At 39.9% G+C, this 18,778-nt stretch overlaps 1 protein-coding gene across 19 annotated transcripts in view; it reads left to right on the top strand.

Moving 5' to 3' along the window:
• The window catches only part of EPB41L2 (erythrocyte membrane protein band 4.1-like 2), a 146,818-nt gene that overhangs the window by 119,599 nt on the left and 8,441 nt on the right, over positions 1-18,778 (top strand). For 8 of the 19 annotated variants that reach the window (XM_014533804.1, XM_014533803.1, XM_014533805.1 and 5 more), the window contains 6 exons: positions 749-802; positions 1,000-1,566; positions 3,396-3,518; positions 5,776-5,874; positions 7,510-7,590; positions 11,951-12,061. In XM_014533804.1, coding sequence (XP_014389290.1) covers positions 749-802; positions 1,000-1,566; positions 3,396-3,518; positions 5,776-5,874; positions 7,510-7,590; positions 11,951-12,055 — 1,029 coding nt within the window. In that variant the 3' untranslated portion in view covers positions 12,056-12,061. The remainder of the gene's footprint in view (positions 1-748; positions 803-999; positions 1,567-3,395; positions 3,519-5,775; positions 5,875-7,509; positions 7,591-11,950; positions 12,062-18,778) is intronic. The other 11 variants (XM_014533813.1, XM_014533812.1, XM_014533809.1 and 8 more) reach the window with 5 other exon arrangements.

The raw sequence follows: 18,778 nt of genomic DNA, 5'->3' as shown, positions 1-18,778 counted from the left end.
ATGAACATTTAGGCACTGTACTACTTACTAGAATCAATTCACTCCCAAGGAATAAACGTCTGCAGTGGGGCAAGGGTGAGCATCTCAAATAACAAAGTTGGTTCATTGAGGTTTTCAAAGATGCTAGGAGGGGGGCTGAATTCTAAGAGAGAACACTTGCAATCATCGTTGACATCCACCCTAATGTCATGTACCCCGTTTGTTAATCTGCAATCTAATTTGGATGTTAATAGCCAATTCTGGAATAACATTTTTATGTTATCTGAGATCAACAATAATTTTGCCAGTTAAAGCTGTGTTTTTAAATGAGCTAGCATAAAACAAAAATTTCATCTTACTAATACTGTATTCATTTAGGAATCAGGGTTTCAGTTAGGCTTTATAATCTGATTAAGACCAAAACTGTTTGTTGAATTGGTTTTATAATTTTAAAATTTATACTTTAAGATAATCAGTAAGCTTCGGTATAATTCCAGTTTTTCCCCTGTCTTTTCAATTATATGAATAGAGCTAATAGATACAACTATACTAAAAGCACTTTATTTCTTTGGGAGATGCTGGCTGTTTTGTGTTTTTTGTTTTCTTGTGTAAGCTTTTTACCTCTGTCTTGTCTTTCATGTGACCTTGAGCAAAGGTTTTGTGGATGTTGATTCGCACTGTTCTGTCTTCACAGTGTCAGATGTTTGTTTAGTGGGTGTTGAGGTAAAACTTTATTGATTTGTGTCCTCGGTTGCTTTTTGTTTCACAGAAACGCGCTCCTGAGTCCGAAGGGCCTTGCGCTGGAGCCAGTGATGCTGTTAAGGTTCTCCCCTTTCCATGTTAACACCATTGCCTGCCGCTTCTGACCCGTCACGTTTCCCCGCTTCCCTTTCAGTCAGCCATCATAACCATCACTGTTTTCCTCCATGACATGAACCTTCCATCAGTTGGTTTGGGTTTCCATCATTTTTATTTATTCATATATTTTTGTTCTCCCTCATCCGCTTCTTTTTTGTGCAGAGTTCACATGAGACTCTGAATGTAGTGGAGGAGAAGAAGCAGGCAGAGGTTGGGAAAGACGAAAGAGTAATCACAGAAGAAATGAACGGTAAAGAGCTATCACCCGGGAGTGGTCCTGGGGACATCCGTAAGGTGGAACCTCTGACACAGAAAGACTCCACCTCCCTGTCTTCTGAGAGCAGCAGCAGCAGCAGTGAGAGCGAGGAGGAAGATGTGGGCGAGTACCGGCCCCACCACCGGGTGACTGAGGGCACCATAAAGGAAGAGCAGGAGGAGGATGAAGAAGAGGTGGAGGAAGAACCCAGCCAAGCATCCCAGGTAGTAGAGAGGGAGGCAGCAGTGCCAGAAGCCAGCCCAGGCAGACACGCAGGGGCCAGTGTAAGCACAGTAGAAACAGTGACCCAGGAGCATGTAGTTGCCCCTAAGATACCTGCAGAGAAGAGTGTACACGAAGGCGCATTTAAGCAAGATGTGAGCGAAGACACAGAGGACGAGCAACATAAAGTTAACGGAGAGGTGTCTCATGTTGACATTGATGTTTTGCCACAAATTATTTGTTGTTCAGAGGTAAATGGGAGACCCAAGCGGGAGCTAAACTCTGGAGCTATTTCTCAGGTGGAGAACACCTGCTTTTCTTCTTCTCCTGTCCTCCCAACTCTCCCTCAGCTTTTTCAGCAAGATTCTGACTTTGATCTCACGGGAGGAAGGGGAAAGCACTGCTTTGTAGACTTTCTGCCAGCTCGGTCAAGGTTGCTAGCTCCTTTCCTGCAACTGAATCATCTCATCCAGTAAACTCCTACAACCCACCACATCATTTTTCCATTCTTGTTTCACATCTAAATTTTTCTTTGCATGTTTTGGATGTTTTCAACTTTTTGTCTTTGGTTGCACTGCTTCATACTTAATGCCTTTTTCATTGGTTTAATTAGAAAATTGTATATGCATTATTGGAAAATGGTCAGTGTGAGTGTGTGTGCTGCTGCTGTGACTGGCTTTGATTTTTTGGCTCATTGTCTCTTCAGCTTAAGAGTTTTAGAAATGGCAGCAGGCCCTGTTTACCATGGTGCTCTGAATTCAACATCTGGCAGTGATGAAAACAGTATTTCTTGAATACCACTATGATTTCTGGGGATTGTATGGTTTGGTTAAAGCCTTTTCTTTCCTTTTAGGCAGCCAGAGGCTAACTGTTTAATAGATTACAATACTCTTTTCATTCTGTCCTATCATCAATTCTGGATTATTTGCAAGTTGATCATATGTTCTGTGGATTATCTACAGGGTATCTCAGTCTTTTCTTTTTTCTCTTCAAGATAGAGAACTTACTGCACTCTTCTTGGATAAAGTCTTGGTCTCTAGGTGCAGTGTCTCTGAATTGGAAGTTAAAGTTTTGTTGAGGGAAGGCAAACTTCCGGGTGAATATGTCTTCATTCTAAGTTGAGCTGCCCACAGTGCAGGGATTGTCCACATTTTCTCTCTTTGATGAGCTAGAAAAATCTTGAAGTAACTTTGTCTTGAAATAATTAAAAGGATTTTTATTATATCACTTTTAAACTTCCTGGTTCTCTTCAGAGAACACATTTGTGAGTCCTGGAAGGCTCTATTATTTTCCACATTTACCTTACATTACACTTGGTAGTATTTTGCTGGTAGTAGTTAGTCTGGCGTTGTATTAAACAGCAGACCATGTTAACGGGCCATGAACCTCTCCTTTAATGTTTTTAATGTTTAATTGTTCAAAGCATTAATATCATATTCGTGGACTAATCCTAGATATAACAGTTTAACTTAGCTAATAGAGAAGAAACACTGCAAGTTTTAGATAAGTATAATTGGAAACAGTAAGACTTGAAAATGGGATCTCCTTGTCAATAGAGCAGAAAAGGCTTTTTGAAAAAAAGAGCAAATTTTAGCCTACCTAGATGGTGTACCAGTTAAAGACAACAAGCCTTCACACAAATCATGTGGTTCTTTAAACCACAGTAAAAATTGAGGCAGATCACTTCACATAGTTCATTCTGTGTTTTCTTTTCAAGTTTATCATTACTTACCCAAAGCTAAAGTTTATATGTCATTGTATACCAGGCTTGACACGTAAGTAGTTTGGGGACCATCATAACCTGAAGCGTATCATAATTTGAAGCATACTATAATTTATGGAGCAATTATGTTAATTTATTCTTATCATATATACATACATATGTATATGCATATGATATTTGAAGGAAAGTGTTTTTCTTTTGTGTCTTTTGTCTTAGATTATTTGCTTTTACTCTTTTCTTTTGTGAATGAGTGTGTGTTTGGATATACATATTTCTTGCAATTATTTTTGAAGGCTCCGTTAAGTGCTTTTACTACATTACCTCTAGAATTTATTTTCCTCTTCCTTTCCACCTCAGCCACCCGTGGTAAAGACAGAGATGGTAACAATTTCTGATGCCTCACAAAGGACAGAAATCTCCACCAAGGAAGTCCCTATTGTTCAAACAGAAACCAAGACCATCACATATGAGTCTCCACAGGTACGAAAGCTCTAGATTTGGACTGAGCTCTTTTTCACTTAGTCTGTTTCTCTCTCCATTCTGTCTTCTCCTAGTTTACATGTTTCTGACTTTGATGTACTGTTTTATATCTCCAATTCATAATTGTACTTCAACAACATAACTTGTTATGTTGCTTCTTAGATTGAGACAGAGAACTGTAATCAAATTGGTGACCCAGTAATTTCAGGGAGGAAGCATACACATGATTATTGAAGACAGGCAGTACCAATCTTGTTCATATTATTATAAGCCATTTGTGGCTTAAAGTATCTAGGATTGTTTATGTATACTTGGGAAACAGATCATCTTACAGAGTTTATGGGATATGATATAATTTGTGCATTAGTAGGATTTAGGCATCCCTCCCCATGAAGACAGATCCAGTCAACTCTTGCTTGCAAGTTTACATACATGTGCACACACATTTGTGCTTCTCCTTCACGTGGGATTATTTTCTGAAGACATATGCCATTATTGTTATGTAAATGTGTAACTGTTCTAAACAAATGTGTGTGTTTGATCTTAAGTATTCAGGCATTGATTCTGTAAATATTTGAGATAATCATTAAGATATCTAACTTTAAGGGTAACAGAAAAGGGGAAAATATTTATCATTTCAAATGGAACTGTTTAGAAATTTGGACAACTATTTTCTTGACTGAGAAATTTAATGTTCATAGTAGGATTGTGCTATGGTGAAAAATGGTAGATTATTACCCTCTTGAAATATTTTTTAATGCATGTATATGTGAAGCATTCCTCAACATTATTTTAGAAATGCTGTGCATAGAGCCCACATGAGCACAAACAGGTCTTTGATGCATGGGTGTGGTGGGAGAGCAGGTACCCGTGTGTTCCTATGGTGGTGAGTGCCCTTGTGAAGAAATACATTGCATGAACCAAATGCGAGAGAGACTGCCTCTTACCTTATAGTAAGAAGGGCTCTGGACTTTCCAGTTATTTCCCTGTGTTCGGAAACAGGAGGCAAATATATATGGTGACCTTAAACTAACACTTAGTTTATGATCTTAGTATAAACTAAAAATATTAATTTGCTGTATTTCCACTAGTAATTCTAGAACTTTCTACCAGAAAAGTATCAAAACAAACAAATTAAAACCTATTTAGTTATCTGCACAGGATTTATATATGAGATATGACAGGTACTCAATGCAACCTCACACTTCAACAGATAGGACTTGCCCCAAGTGCTGAGAAACTTGGCAGATGTGTTCATGCAGAGGGATATTCCCATTTCTGCCCCCTTTGAACCATAGAACGGCAGTTATAGAATCCAAATCCATTTGTATCCCCCACTGAATCTCATATAATTCAGCAGATATTCATTATGATATCACACTGCCATAAATACATATGCTATGAGTCGAACAAGACATTCATATTTAAACATAGTGGGAAATAATTTTAGTTCTGGTGATTTTCTATTGCTCATTCTATTACTTTTCTCTGGATGCTTAAAATGTTAACATACAGAAGGAAACCAAGAATTACAAGAATAAAGGAGAGAGAGAGAAAGAGAGAGAGAGAGAGAGAGAGAGAGATATATAGAGAGAGAGAGAGAGAGAGAGAGAGAGCACACATGCATGCATACTTATTGAAATATATATCTTCATAATATACTCACAACTCACACCATGTTTCTCTTTTATTAGTGTAGATATATCTTCATAATATACTCACAACACACGGACTGTTACAGGAAAAGTGTTGTTTAAAAATCTAAAGATAAGCATAATAACCAAACCATGTTAATTTAGTCTATTCTAGTTAGGTTCTGTTGCTTAGTAATCTGAGAAAATGTTTATCTATTTTTATCCACCTGTGCTTAAATAACAAACCAGCACTTCTGGTCACTGTGGCAACGTCTCTGCCTGGTTCTCTGGTTTCTTTTTCAACTTATATAAATGGCTTTCAGTCAACTTCTCTCATGACCCCCATAGCTTTCAGACCCAACTCCTTTTTCCACTCTTCTTTTTTTCTGTCTCTCTGTGTCTGGGGTTTGCTTCTCCCCGTGCATTTAGTCTTTGATTTTACTCTGTTTAAATGTCAGCCAATGCTGGTCAGTAAATTACCACTATAAACATGAAAAGGCAGATAGCATCTTCTGCCAACTACAGAGATTTTAAAAGATGCATATTTGATGGGAAGGGCATCTTCTATGAAAACATAATGGAAGTTAAGCATTGCTTTGTATTTTTCCCCCAACTATCCAAAGATTGATGGCGGGGCTGCTGGTGACTCGGGCACGTTACTGACTGCACAAACCATCACATCTGATTCCGTGTCGACAACCACTACCACACACATCACTAAGGTAAAGCAATCCAGGGGAGTCCTAGGGAGAGGACGGTACATTGCAAACAGGATCCTTTCTGAATTGTTTCTTTGTTCCTATATACACTTCAAAGTAATACACAGACAGTGCCAGTGGAATAAACCTGCAGACATTTAAAGTATCCAAGAAAATTGGGTTCCATTGACAAATGTATTTAAAACAAATTGCAATTCGTAAAGTGCAAGGGGGTAAAAATATGCTATGAATTGCTATACCTAAGACAGCTACAGGAATAGAGAGAATTTAATAAAAGTGGAAGCACAGGTTTATTAGAAAGTACAAAGTGAATGTTGACTATCATTCAGCATTTTCAACAAGTTCTTCAAATAATGTAAATGTCCCCTCATTGATTGACGATACTAGTGTGTTGACTTGGGGTGTGTCTCCAGGTCATTCTCTAACTGTTTAGCACCAGATCATATGACCAGTGATTCTGGAGGTGTGGTCTCTGGACTAGCAGCAGCCTGACTTGTTACAAGTGTGAGCACTGTGGTCCCACTTGGGACCCGCTGAAACCCTGGGCCCTCGCAGTGATTCTCATGCTTGCCACAGTCCTCAGATTGCTAACTCCAGTTTTATTTTCCAGTAATCCCTTTTGCTTCTACTTCTCATATTTGGTTAGTGCCTGAAGGTCTTAAATGTATCCTTTGTGCATTCCGTACCCCTTATTTCAACAAAAAATCTTTGTAAATTAACAAATGCCACATAAATGAGAGATAGTATGGCTGAGCATTTTAAAGCACATCCAGTTATTAAGGCAAGTGATAGCCTTGTTTCGTATGGTGAAATGCAATCACTGTGACTTAGTGTATACATTTATCAGAGTTCCAAAGGTTGGGTGTGTGCTTCCTGAGTGTGGATTTGCTCCCTGTCTGTTTAGGATGTCGCAGGCATGTGATCTCTTCAGAGTCAGGGCCCAGGCTCTGTTATGTTAGCTGCTCTATACCAGTGACTGTGTGGCAGTTCACCCAAGAGCTCCTGCCCACACGGCCCGTCACATAGCCCTGTCAGCCATGTGCCATGTCCACACATACAACTACATGCAGAAGTTGTGATTACAGCATTGAATGACAGCCATATCCAAGTCCTCTTTATTTCTGTTATTGCACTAAACCAAAGAAACAAAATCACCAAATAGAGTTGTATGATGAGAATTAAGCAGACGAAACGATAACATCAAGCAATTTCCAAACTTAAAGATACTGAAATTGTTAGAATTCCTTGTAACTTTCCATAAACCAAATAATTATTTCTTCTCCTTTTAAAAAATTGACCAATTGGGAATGAGGAGACTCAGGAAGTTCTAACAGTGTCCCAGTGGAACCATGTGGATTAAATGGCAGCTGGTCCCTCTCAGTGTCACCTGAATCTTGATACATTAGGTTTTAATGTTGCTTTCAGTTGAGGAACTTACGGATGCTATAGCTTTAACCACAGGATTCTCCATTGAGCTTAAAAATAAGGAAAGTTTCCAGAACATCAGCCTTCCCTGCTCAGTGTGTATTGCCTTACAATGATCAGAAGGTCTAGGTGTGCCCCATCTGTTTTTCCTGACTCTGTGTACACAGCTTTAGTGATTACCACTTTCCCCCTTCTTTTCTTTATGACCTTTAGACGATAAAAGGTGGAATATCTGAAACAAGAATTGAGAAACGCATTGTGATAACAGGAGATACAGATATTGACCATGACCAGGTAAAGTCCTGCGGTTCTGGTTCTGAAATTGACCGTGTTTATTTTCTAAGTTTTGTGCCTGTCATCATGTCACATAAAGTATATCCTACCCCTCCTCCCAGTGCATCCTGGCTGAATCCTAAGTGTGGGATTAAGGCCTGGACATACCTGTCCTTTCAGCCTTCCTAACTCTGGGGATTGCTTTTTATTTCCCACTGGATTTCTGTGTACTTTGGGGTCAAAATAATTGTGGGGATTCCTGGCAGCTGTTAGGTATTCATGTGGGCCTGGTTTAAGGCAAGTCATCAGTGATTAAAAAATGAATGGCAGCTTAATGATCCTGACTTCCAAAAAATAAGCCACTAAGTTTGCCTTATGACTACTTTTAGGAACTTAAAAGAAATTTTTACAGCATTAGGAAAATTGGGTTGTTTACTACTAATTATTACTATTATTGAGGGGTGGGAGAAAGTAATCTAAGGTCTTTTACAAAGTGAAAATTTATATGTATTCAGAAAAAAATTGAAAGAATTGAGCTTCTATTCTAATGTTGAGCAGGATGCATGATTTAAAAGCAGGTGGTAAATAGAACTGCTGGAGACTTTGAGAATAGTTTTAGTTTTAGATAGCAGTTTCAAGTGATAAGTTTTTGTTTCATTATTTTCTGAGTGATTTTAACTCAACTTTAAAGGAGACCAAGCTGTTTTTCTTTTTTAAAAATTTTTTGTTGATTTCAGAGAGGAAGGGAAAGGGGGAGAGAGAGAGAGAAACATAAATGATGAGAGAGAATCACCAATTGGCTGCCTCCTGCCCTGGGAATTGAGCCAGAAACCCAAGCATTTGCCCTGACAGGGAATCAAACCATGACCTCCTGGTTCATAGGTTGAAACTCTAGCACTGAGGCACACTAGCTGGGCCAAGATGTTTTCTTGTATAACAACTTGAAGAAAAGAAAAAGAAATGTTCAGTTGACCAACCAGCTGGAGAGGAGGAACAAATGTTTGTTAACCAGCTTTGAATGCAATATAGAATTCAGGAAAGAGAATTTTAGAGAACAAAATTTCTCATGTAAGAAAGTCTCACTGTATATCACCAAAATAGAAATAGATTTTCTACTATGCCCTCTAAGGAAATTACTGTTTTTGTTAAATCCCTGTAAACAGGGTTTACTTACATATTACATATGTATTTTTTTATTTCCTTGCATTATTAGAGGTTGAAGGGTTGCCCTGACTCTGAATTTTGACCTAAGAGCGCAGATTCCTAGTGGTAACCAGCACATGAGCCTATTTACCACGGGAGAGTGAATTACCTGCTTGGAAACCAAGCCTCCAGTTTCCCATGGAGAGGATTTTTCTGCCTCTGTTCACTGTACAATCTTGAGTTCTTTTGACCTTAAGTTGGAGCAAAGGTATTCTCGCTCTTTTGCTCTAGGACTCTCGCTCAGCAAGCATTTGTTAATCCCTACAGGATGCTAGCAGGAGCCCACTTTCTGTGGTAGTAATGGAAATTGGGTCTTCTCCCAGCCTTTGTGTCTTTTACCCTTTGTCTTCTGTGAACTGAGACCTTTCCGGCTTTCAGAAGCCACTATTTTCTCTTAGGGATTACTCTCAGATTTTATTTTATGTGCATTCTTTTGTCTTTTGGCCTGTTTTAACTGAAAATAAAGTTAGGCAATACTGCTTCTGAAAGGCAGGTAGAAAAAACACAGACTGAAATATAAGTACCCAAGTAGCACACGTTCCTAACTCTTACAGTAGAAAACAGTCATGGAATGGCTGCAGCATTAACTTGCTGTGAGTACACGCCTTCCACTTGTATGATGTGCTTCAACCCATTTTAAAACTGAGGTCAGATATCCAAATGATGAGAATAGAGATGCAACTTTTATACTTTTTCATGTCTAATCATAAGATGGCATACACTTTTCTGACTAAATTTAATTGTGGCTTTTGGTCTGATTGTCACTAGAAACTCATGATGAGTTCACCTACCCTTTAACACCTGTGATGAGATGACAGAACTATTTGAAATTAAAGGAGAGATATCACCTCTCTGTCCAAAACCGACGTTGATCATGTGGTGACTTTAATATCATTGACACCTTTTCAGCTCCTTGCCTACATTAAAAGAATCTTCATAGTGGAAGGAATTGCTTCATCTGAGCAAGACAGGAAAAAGGGAATCTCTTGTGCTGGCAAATTAAAGAGGCGTGCTTTCATTGAAACCTGCTTTGCGGGTTCTTTACCCTGTGCCAGTCAGTCCTTGACACTCACCTCTCTACTGGGGATGCGTAAATGACCTGGCCCTTGCTCCTCGGTCAGCTGTCAGCCGAAGGTTACTGAGCAAAACCCAGTTCTAAGAAAATAACTTAACAGTTTGGCAACGTGATATGTTTTCTCACAGTCTATTATTACCATAATAAATTAACATTTAAATTGTTTAATTTCATGTCTAATATCATGAAATGAAAGGAACTAATGGCAAACTGATTTTGACTATTTAAAGATGACTAGCAGTTTTTTAGTTTCTCTACTTGCTAATTTTTTAATTTATTGATTGGTTTTGAAAGAGATAGATAGGTAGGTAGGTAGAGAGAGAGAGAGAGAGAGAGAGAGAGAGAGAGAGATGTTGTTGTTGTCCCACTTACTTATGTATTCATTGGTTGATTCTTGTATGTGCCCTGACTGGGGACTAAACCCACAACCTTGGTATATGGGACTACGCTCTACCTAACGGAGCTACCCAGCCTGGGCCTTTTCTAATTGAAGCATGTTTCACATGTGTTACCTACCCATGAACATAATTTGTATTTTCGCTTTAACATTTACACTGTTTTCATGTAATCTTTGGAGTGAACATAAACCTAAAAGTATCTGATACGTTGCCTGTGGCTACATTTGACTTCCATCAAAGCTCCAATCCTTCCCAATTAGGATTCCACAGACCACCATGGGTAGACAATTTTGATCGTCCTAGGTTCCCTCTTCCCTCTGAACACATGTATACTCCTGTTCGAATTGTGGTCCATACACAGAAGCACCTCCTGACCTTCTTTGAGATAAGAGCCCTGCTCTTCACCCCACTCCACTCTTGCCCTCTGGTTCTCCTGCTCTGCTTACCAGACAAGCAGTGGAGCTGCTACTCATATTGGAGGCTGGTCCCTGTCTGACTTTGCTTTTGTCCTGACACAGGTGGGGTGCAAGAGACTGTCCCCTAGTGGAAACTTAAGCACCCCTAGGTGTCTTCCAAGCTTCTGTGCAAAAGTTTTTTGGTATAAAAACAATTTCTTCTTTTGTAGCTTACCTCTTTTGTGTGGAATGAGGCTCAGGGTTTTGCTCAGTAACCTTCCGGCTGACAGAAACTATATTCCAAACAAGAAATGCAGTTGTCCCCTTAGGCAGTTGACAGCAACAGGAACCATCATGCTGCTTTTCCTAGAAGCTTATTTTCCTTATGAGGTAGGGTGCTCTCTAGCCTGGTAGAATTTCTTTGTTTCGGAGATCTGTCCTCGATTTTTAGTGTTCTTCTATGGTGTTTTCTTGTATTTTTCTTTAAAAATCTTTCCCCTCCAAAAAAGGATCTTTCCATTTGCCACAGCACTTTCTGATACATTGCAGGAAACCTTATTGCTGTTCACAACAGGTCCAGAGAGAACTAGTGGGAGGGCACCCTGAGGCCCACTCCTGCCCTGCAGCCCCGGCAGGAAAGACCCGTTAACCTTTGCTCCTTCACTGTTTTCAGCTGTAAAGTAGGGATCTGTCTACTCTGGTCTCAAACTGTACTGATTGTGTGTCACTATCATTTGTGGGTTTTCATTGTTCTGTGCCCTAGAAGTTTATAGATATTTTTACTGCAACATTTTTCAGTTCAACAAACATTTTACTCAAACAATTACTGAGAGCCCAAAGAGGGCAGAGGTACATGAGGCCTGGTCCTGCACCTTGGGGTTTCAGGCAGTTGGTCAATAGCAAGTGTCACTTGAGTGTGCAGGGTAAGCTCTATGCTGTACACCATCCCTTCTATCCTTACAACAGACCTGAACATGCTCTCTGCAGCCTGAGCATTTAATCTCAGGTGATAGGTGAGAATGCTAAGGTCAGAGCAGATCCGTTTTCCCAGGTCTTGTGGTGAGGGCACGGCTGGGATTCAGAGCCAGCCTGCTTCTTCCACATGTGTTATTATTTGAAAGTAGCCTGGACAAATGGGGACTCTGGGGAAATGAGAAGCAGCCTCTAAAAGGAACAATGAGCCCATTTCAAGTCTTCCTGCTTCCTCAAAGAGCAGAGGCGGAATCCCAGGTGCTCAGCAGGCATGTGTTTGGCCACCTTGAGAAGGAGCCCTTTCCTCCACTGACAGTGTTCTCTCCTGACCCTGGCAGGCGCTGGCCCAGGCCATCAGGGAAGCCAGAGAGCAGCACCCCGACATGTCGGTGACGAGAGTGGTGGTGCACAAGGAAACTGAGTTGGATGAAGGGGAAGAGTAAGTCAAGGTAAGAGAGCCTGTGCTGTCCGGGGCCCTTCCCGTGACTGTTCTGTGGTTCTGAACCTGCTGAGGGATGTGAAAGGGGCTTCTATGTCACAGTGTCTTTCTCCTGTCGTCCCATTTGATTTTCCAGACTGTTATCCCCAAGTCCATCTGCTCAGGTTGCCTGGATAGAATTATAAACTTTCCACCACAGGGCATTTGGTGTTAATAACTGGCAGGTATTGAGGGCTGCTAGTAATTGACATTGATAAGTTGCTTTACTGTTTAAAAGCACACGAGTACAGTTATCTTAATTAATGTTCACAATGACCCTTTGAGAAGGTGATGTTGTCTTCATTTAGATGAGGGATTTTATTGCAAGAGGTGCAATGGGAGAGCCGAGTTAAATTCTTTTAATATAGGCATTAGTAATGGTATATCAGAGAATGAACCATGAAAGGAAAAGATTCCTTTGATTATGTATAACTTTAAGCAAACCAACAAAAACAAAAGTAAAGAATAAATGACAATGTTTAACATGCCTGGCAGAGAATGGATTAGTATCCTAAATATATTAAGAACTCTTATGTGCCATCAAAAAATGTAAACCCTTCAGTAGAAAAATGGGCAGAGGATTAAGCAAGTAAACCACATAGAAACTAAGTGAACATAAACAAAAATGTTCAGCGTCACTGTTGCTTAAATCAGTATCAATGAAAAATGCAGTGTACAAGTTTTCACTTATAAATCTGCCAAAGTTTATGTTTTTAACCAGTGTTGGGGAGGTTGTGGGAGGAAAAATATATTCATATGCTGCTGTATAAATTAGTAATATTTCCTGGAGGACAATTTGGCAAAAACTTACATTAAACATGCCTACCATTTATACCACTTTAAAAAATATATCTTAAATAATCAGAGATATGTATGAAGATTACAAATGTATTTATAACATTTTTATGTATACTAGCAAAAAATTGGAAACAACCTAAATGGCCAACAGTAGGGTTGGTTGTACCTTCTGCTGTCATCATTATGTGATGACTAAATATAGCTATTAAAAGTTGGGCTAAAGAATTCTTAATGAAATTATTAAATGTTCATAATTATATATGGATTTTTTTTTTCTTGTTCAAAGTATTACAAATGCCCCTCTTTTCCCCATTGACCCCCTCCATCCTGCCCTGCCCCCCTCACTATGTCCATGAGTTATACACATATGCATATAAGTTCTTTGGTTAATCTAGGGGTGGCTGGTCACAGAACACTTCGCCTGTGGCAAGGCCGCGTGCTTTTTCATCGCAGAGAGAGAGGAGTTCAGTCATTGCACAGCCTCCCCTTTAAGTTTTTAACTTTTGCCATAGATACCTTTCTTGTTCTTATTGAGTATGGACAGATTCTGGATATTAATCCTTTGTCAATTTTATGTGTTCTGGTTTGCCTTTTATTATTAATTACTCCACTATAGTTATTAATACATTGAATTTAGTTATTAATATAGTTAATATAGTTGAGTTATCAAGCTTTCCTTTATGGTTTATGTTTTTTTTCATACCCTGAAATATTAAAGATATTTTTGATCCTGCAATTTTAACATTGCCTTTCACATATCATTTCTTTTTTAAAAAAATATATTTCTTTATTGATTTCAGAAAGGAAGGGAGCAGGAGAGAGAGATAGAAACATCAATGATGAGAGAGAATCATTGATTGGCTGCCTCCTGCACGCCCCCTCCTGGGGATCAAGCCTGCAACCCAGGCGTGTGCCCTTGGCCGGAATCGAACCTGGGACCCTTCAGTCCGCAGGCTGATGCTCTATCCACTGAGCAAAGCCGGCCAGGGCTATCATTTCTAAAATCATCAGAAATTGTTTTTCCTGTGTGATGAGAAACAGTGATCCATTTGTTTTCTGTATAAGTAGCCAGCGTGCCATTATTGTTTATTGAAGAGCCCATCCTTTCGCCCTCTAATCTGCAGGTCATGTGTCCAGTTTCTTGTATGCATGGGTGTGTTTCTGAGCGCTCTCATTTCCATCCGTCCATGTGTCCATCCCTATTCCAGTGCCATGCTGTCTTATTCACTGTAGCTCTAAAATGATCTTGATATCTGCTAGGCCATGTCTCCCTAATTGTGTTCTTTTTCTTCAGGAGTATCTTGGCTGTTCTGGGCTCTTTTTATGTCATATAAATTTCAAAGTCAGATTATTAGGTTCTAAAATAAACCTTCTGGTATTTTAATTGGAATTACTTCCACTCTCTAGCTCAGTATAATAAAAACTATATCTTTATGATATTGTCTTCTTTTCCACAAACATAAAATATCTCTCTATTTATGTAGGTCTTCTTTAATTTCTTTCAATAAAATTGTATGATTATTTTACCCAGAGAGAGGTCTTATAAATCTTTTCTAGCTGTTGCTGGTACAATTGGCTTTTCTATATTGTCTTATACCTAGCAACTTTACCCTTTATTTATTTACATGCTATTTTTAACACAGGTGTACAAAGGGGCTATAAGCAGAAATCAGTTAAAATTTTAACACATTATCTAGATACCTGAATAAATGTGGTGTATAATATGGTAAATGTTGATCTTCTTATTTTCGAGATGTACTTCCCTGATAGTTTTATATTTGGAAGACTGAGAACACCTTAGCTGGGAGTCAGACAGTCAAACATTATGTTTTAATCTTGTCAGATTTCAAACTATGTGACATTGTACAAATCAGTGGGGATGGTTAAATCTACCCTTTTTTAAAAAAACAACAACTCGTAGGACTTATTATAAGGGTATAATAAGATAATGAGTGGGTATTTCTTCTCTAAATTCTTTGAATCGGTAGTGATCACTGTGAAAATTACCAACACCCCCACCTTCCTTTGTGGCATTTAATAAGTTTTAAAATGCATTAATTAGTTATATCAGTTATTCCTTGTACCTTATATTTATTTTTGCATTGGGACACACACACACACACACACACACACGCATACACAGCCTTTGAAGTTTGCCTGTCTTTGAGGTCATCTCTTATAAGCAACTGGTTAAACATATTTAGGAAGTTAAAGTATAAATTCACATAGAAGATGAGCAAACTAGACTTAGGAAAATTCATCCATTCAAAATTCATCCATTTGAGTATCAAAATGTGCTAGGGTAGGGCTAGGCATTGAGGATTGAAATAGTCAAACTTGTAGAAGAAACAGACAGAGTTGAACTATTATAAATTTAACCTATTGTAACTTGAGAAACAACGTTTGAGTTGATATCTGAAGGAAGAATAGGAGTTACCTCAATGCCTTAAAGTCATTTTAACATCTCCACCCCCTCTGGCTGCAGCTTGCTCTTGAAAAATTCCCTTTGCTGGTGACAATCAAGAGGAGAGTGTGTTTGCACTCCCAGGATCGCACAGAGGCAGCAGGTGGGCCGAGGCAAAGAGCAGGACCCAGACAGTATCTGAACGTCAGAAGAGAGTAAATAACTGTTTGTCTGCCCCGGCTCCCCTTGTCAGATGTGGAAAACTCTCCTCCTGATCTGACCTCTCCCTTTGGAGTAGTTCTGAGCTTTTCATCAAGCACTGCAAGGTGGGGGTGGAACAGACAGAAAGATGGGCAAAGGACAGCCTGCATGGACAGAACCTCCATGTCTGCCATCTCAGCAGGGGTTGGCCAGCTGTGAGGCAGAGAGGAGCTCAATTCAGACACCATGAAAAAGAAAACACAGACTTCAGAGCAAAACTTCACTAAACCTTTGTAACCTTTTCTTTATGTCCTCTTATGGACTAGTCCATCCTGTCAGTTTGTCATAAATGCATATTTATAAGCCCTCAAATGGACACAGTGTCACTGACCTGTCCCCACTGGAATGGTGTTCAGGCAGTCCTGGTCAGGAGGAAGGAGAATGCAGGCTTGGTGGGGTGGGGTGTGTGGCCTCGAAAAGAATGGGCCCAGGAGGGGAGCTCGTGACTCACTTCAGTTGGCACCAAGAGCTCTCTGAACCCAGACTTCAATGAGCCTCTGACTTCTGGAGCAATCCTTGATGTGGGGTAAAAGTGAAGATGCCTCCTTTTCATCTGGAAGCAGTGAACAGCCGAAGACGCAACCATCTACTCATTTTATTCATGTATTTGCTCATTATACAAATATCAGTGGAGTGCCCATCAGATACCTTTTCCTGTTTTGCCATGGAGGTTTCAAATCAAACAAGGTCACACTCACAGACAGTAAATCAGTGGTAGCAGAATAGTTTCAAGTTTATATGTTCTCAACTGAGTTGAGTGGGAACAGAAAGGCAAGGTCTCTAAAATAATCATAATGGGGCCTCTCCCTTGAGCTTCCAGGTGAGTAGGAGTCAGCTCAGTGAAGAAAGGTATGGAAGGGGGCATTCCAGACGGGTTATGGTGCTGTGAACTTGACACTCTAGGAATCTCACAAGGTGAGGTGTAGCTGGATTGCAGACCACTTGCAGGAGAGTGAAGGGAGATGACGGGAGCAGGGAGGCAGAGGCTCGATCTTATAGAGCAGCGGTTCTCAACCTGTGGGTCGCGACCATCGGGAAACACATATAGAATATCAGATATTTACATTACGATTCATAACAGTAGCAAAATTACAGTTATGAAGTAGCAACGAAAATAATTTTATGGTTGAGGGTCACCACAACATGAGAACTGTATTAAAGGGTCGCGGCATTAGGAAGGTTGAGAACCACTGTTATAGAGCCTTACGAGCCAAGCCGAAGAGCCTAATCTTTATCCTGAAAAGCTATGGGTACTCCTCATGTATTTGAGGGATAGTAATTAGGTAGAGGTTTGTGACTGGGTGATTGCATGAAGGTATGGAAGTTAGTAAGTTGAGTAGGTGGGTGAGCAGAGGAAAACTCCCAGATAACGCCCAGGTGGATAGCTTGGGCAAATGAGTTGGTGGTTCCTGTCATTGCAGTCGTGGAATACGTGTTTCATTTCTCACATGGCTTGTGCAGTATCGCCAGTCCTCTGCTCTATCTTAAAGCAAAAGTATATCTTTTGTTCTGTGTACTATGTAGGAGGAACCAACTGTCACAGGAATTATGGAGGAAGCTTGGAAGTGAGTCTGTAAGGCCCCATATTACACACACACACTATGGGTAAATGGAAATTTACCAGATGGTGTAGCATAAAGTGTAGCATAGCAGATTTGCCGGGTTAAAATCTACTTCATTGTTGTGTGACCTGGATAGGTTATTTCACGTCTCTACCTCAGTTCTGCCATCTGTGAACTGGGGGTGATAATGGAATTTACAGAAGAGTTTGTTTCCAAGGCAGGTTGTAAGAACTTTTTGTAACACATAAAGTCAGCCATGAATCCGTTTTTGGTCTTAAGAGTTAAATAAACATGAAGATTTTCTATCCCAGAGACGTTGACTTTAAAAAGCGTCTACATGGAGAGGTCCAAGAGGTAGCCAAGAGTTGAGAGAGCACAGCAGGCTTCGGATCAGGAGAAGGAGATTTGGAGGTCATCTGAATGTGCCGTCTACTGATGAAGCCTTTGGTTTGAGCCTCACCCAAGGCCAGGTCAGAGTGTTGTGACCTGGGGAGCCGAGGACATAGAAGAGGAGGAGCCAGAGGTAGGAAGAAAACAGGGAGAAAGGATGTCATGAAAATAGCATGAAGAGGATAACTTTAAGAAGGAGAGAGTAATCAAGTATTAAATATGGCAAAGAAATGAAGTGAATGTGTCCTTTGAAATTGTTGGTACAACCTGGGGGCTTTGTCAGAGTTCTTCAGTCAAGAAGTAGGGATGAAGCCCTGTAACAGGTTGAGGAAAAGGGATTTTACACGGAGACTGCTTTCAAGAATCTGGAAAACAGTAATTGGGCCTTTGGCCTTTTTGTCTGCTCTGCCTGTCTTCTTCTGAGACGATGGAGAGCATTGCGTTAGGTTTCACAGAGCCACCAGAGCTAGTGCTGTGATTGCTAAAACCTGGCAAATCCATCATTCCTTGGAACCTGTTAGATAAACCCTGAGTCCCAATCCCCAAACCATAATAAACGTAACTAAATTAGTGGTTTTGCTTTCTGTGCTTATTGTGCATCTATGAACACCAATTTCTAAACAAGATAACACTGTGTTCAAACCAACATTTCAACGTTAGGGTGATGTCTATGTTTTCAAAATGAACTCACAAGCCAAGTAGGCAATTAGCATTAGCTATCTAACTGACTGGACAGGAGAAAACCATGTTGGCTGAACCGAGCTCAGGCTAATCATGAGCTACTCGTTTACGGGTGGCATCACCCTGTCCCTGAAAAGAAACACAAGCCTATGGACTTCCAGGTGACTAGCTTCAATTCAGGAGCCAGGAGGTTTGCAGGCATATCAAACGTGTTGCATTTTTATTGTATTCTGTTTGACTAGTTGTACGAGTCTCATCCCTAAAATTAGCATTTTATTACAACTTAGCTTTGAATATAGATTAATCAAACCTAAATGAAGATCTCTTATACATAGAAATAAAAAGCCATTTTGGATTGAGTGAGTTTTAGGCATAGCCAGTTTTTACTCTGGATGCCGTGGAATGTTCAGTTTTAATATTTATAAATCTGGCAGGTGCTATCAATGAGTCATATGCAATTTATTTGAACTACCTGACCAAAGAGGCGCTGATGCCACAGCGTCGTGCAGGCATTGGCACCTGGTAGCCTCTAATTCCCCAGGGTTTGCTCTTGGACAAAATCACCAACTGTTGTTTTTGCAAATGAACCTAT

The sequence above is a fragment of the Myotis brandtii genome, unplaced genomic scaffold, assembly GCF_000412655.1.
Source record: "Myotis brandtii unplaced genomic scaffold, ASM41265v1 scaffold123, whole genome shotgun sequence".
Taxonomy (NCBI): Eukaryota; Metazoa; Chordata; class Mammalia; order Chiroptera; family Vespertilionidae; genus Myotis; species Myotis brandtii.
The sequence above is the reverse complement of the archived record's forward strand: the minus strand, read 5'-3'. Positions and strand labels throughout refer to the sequence as shown.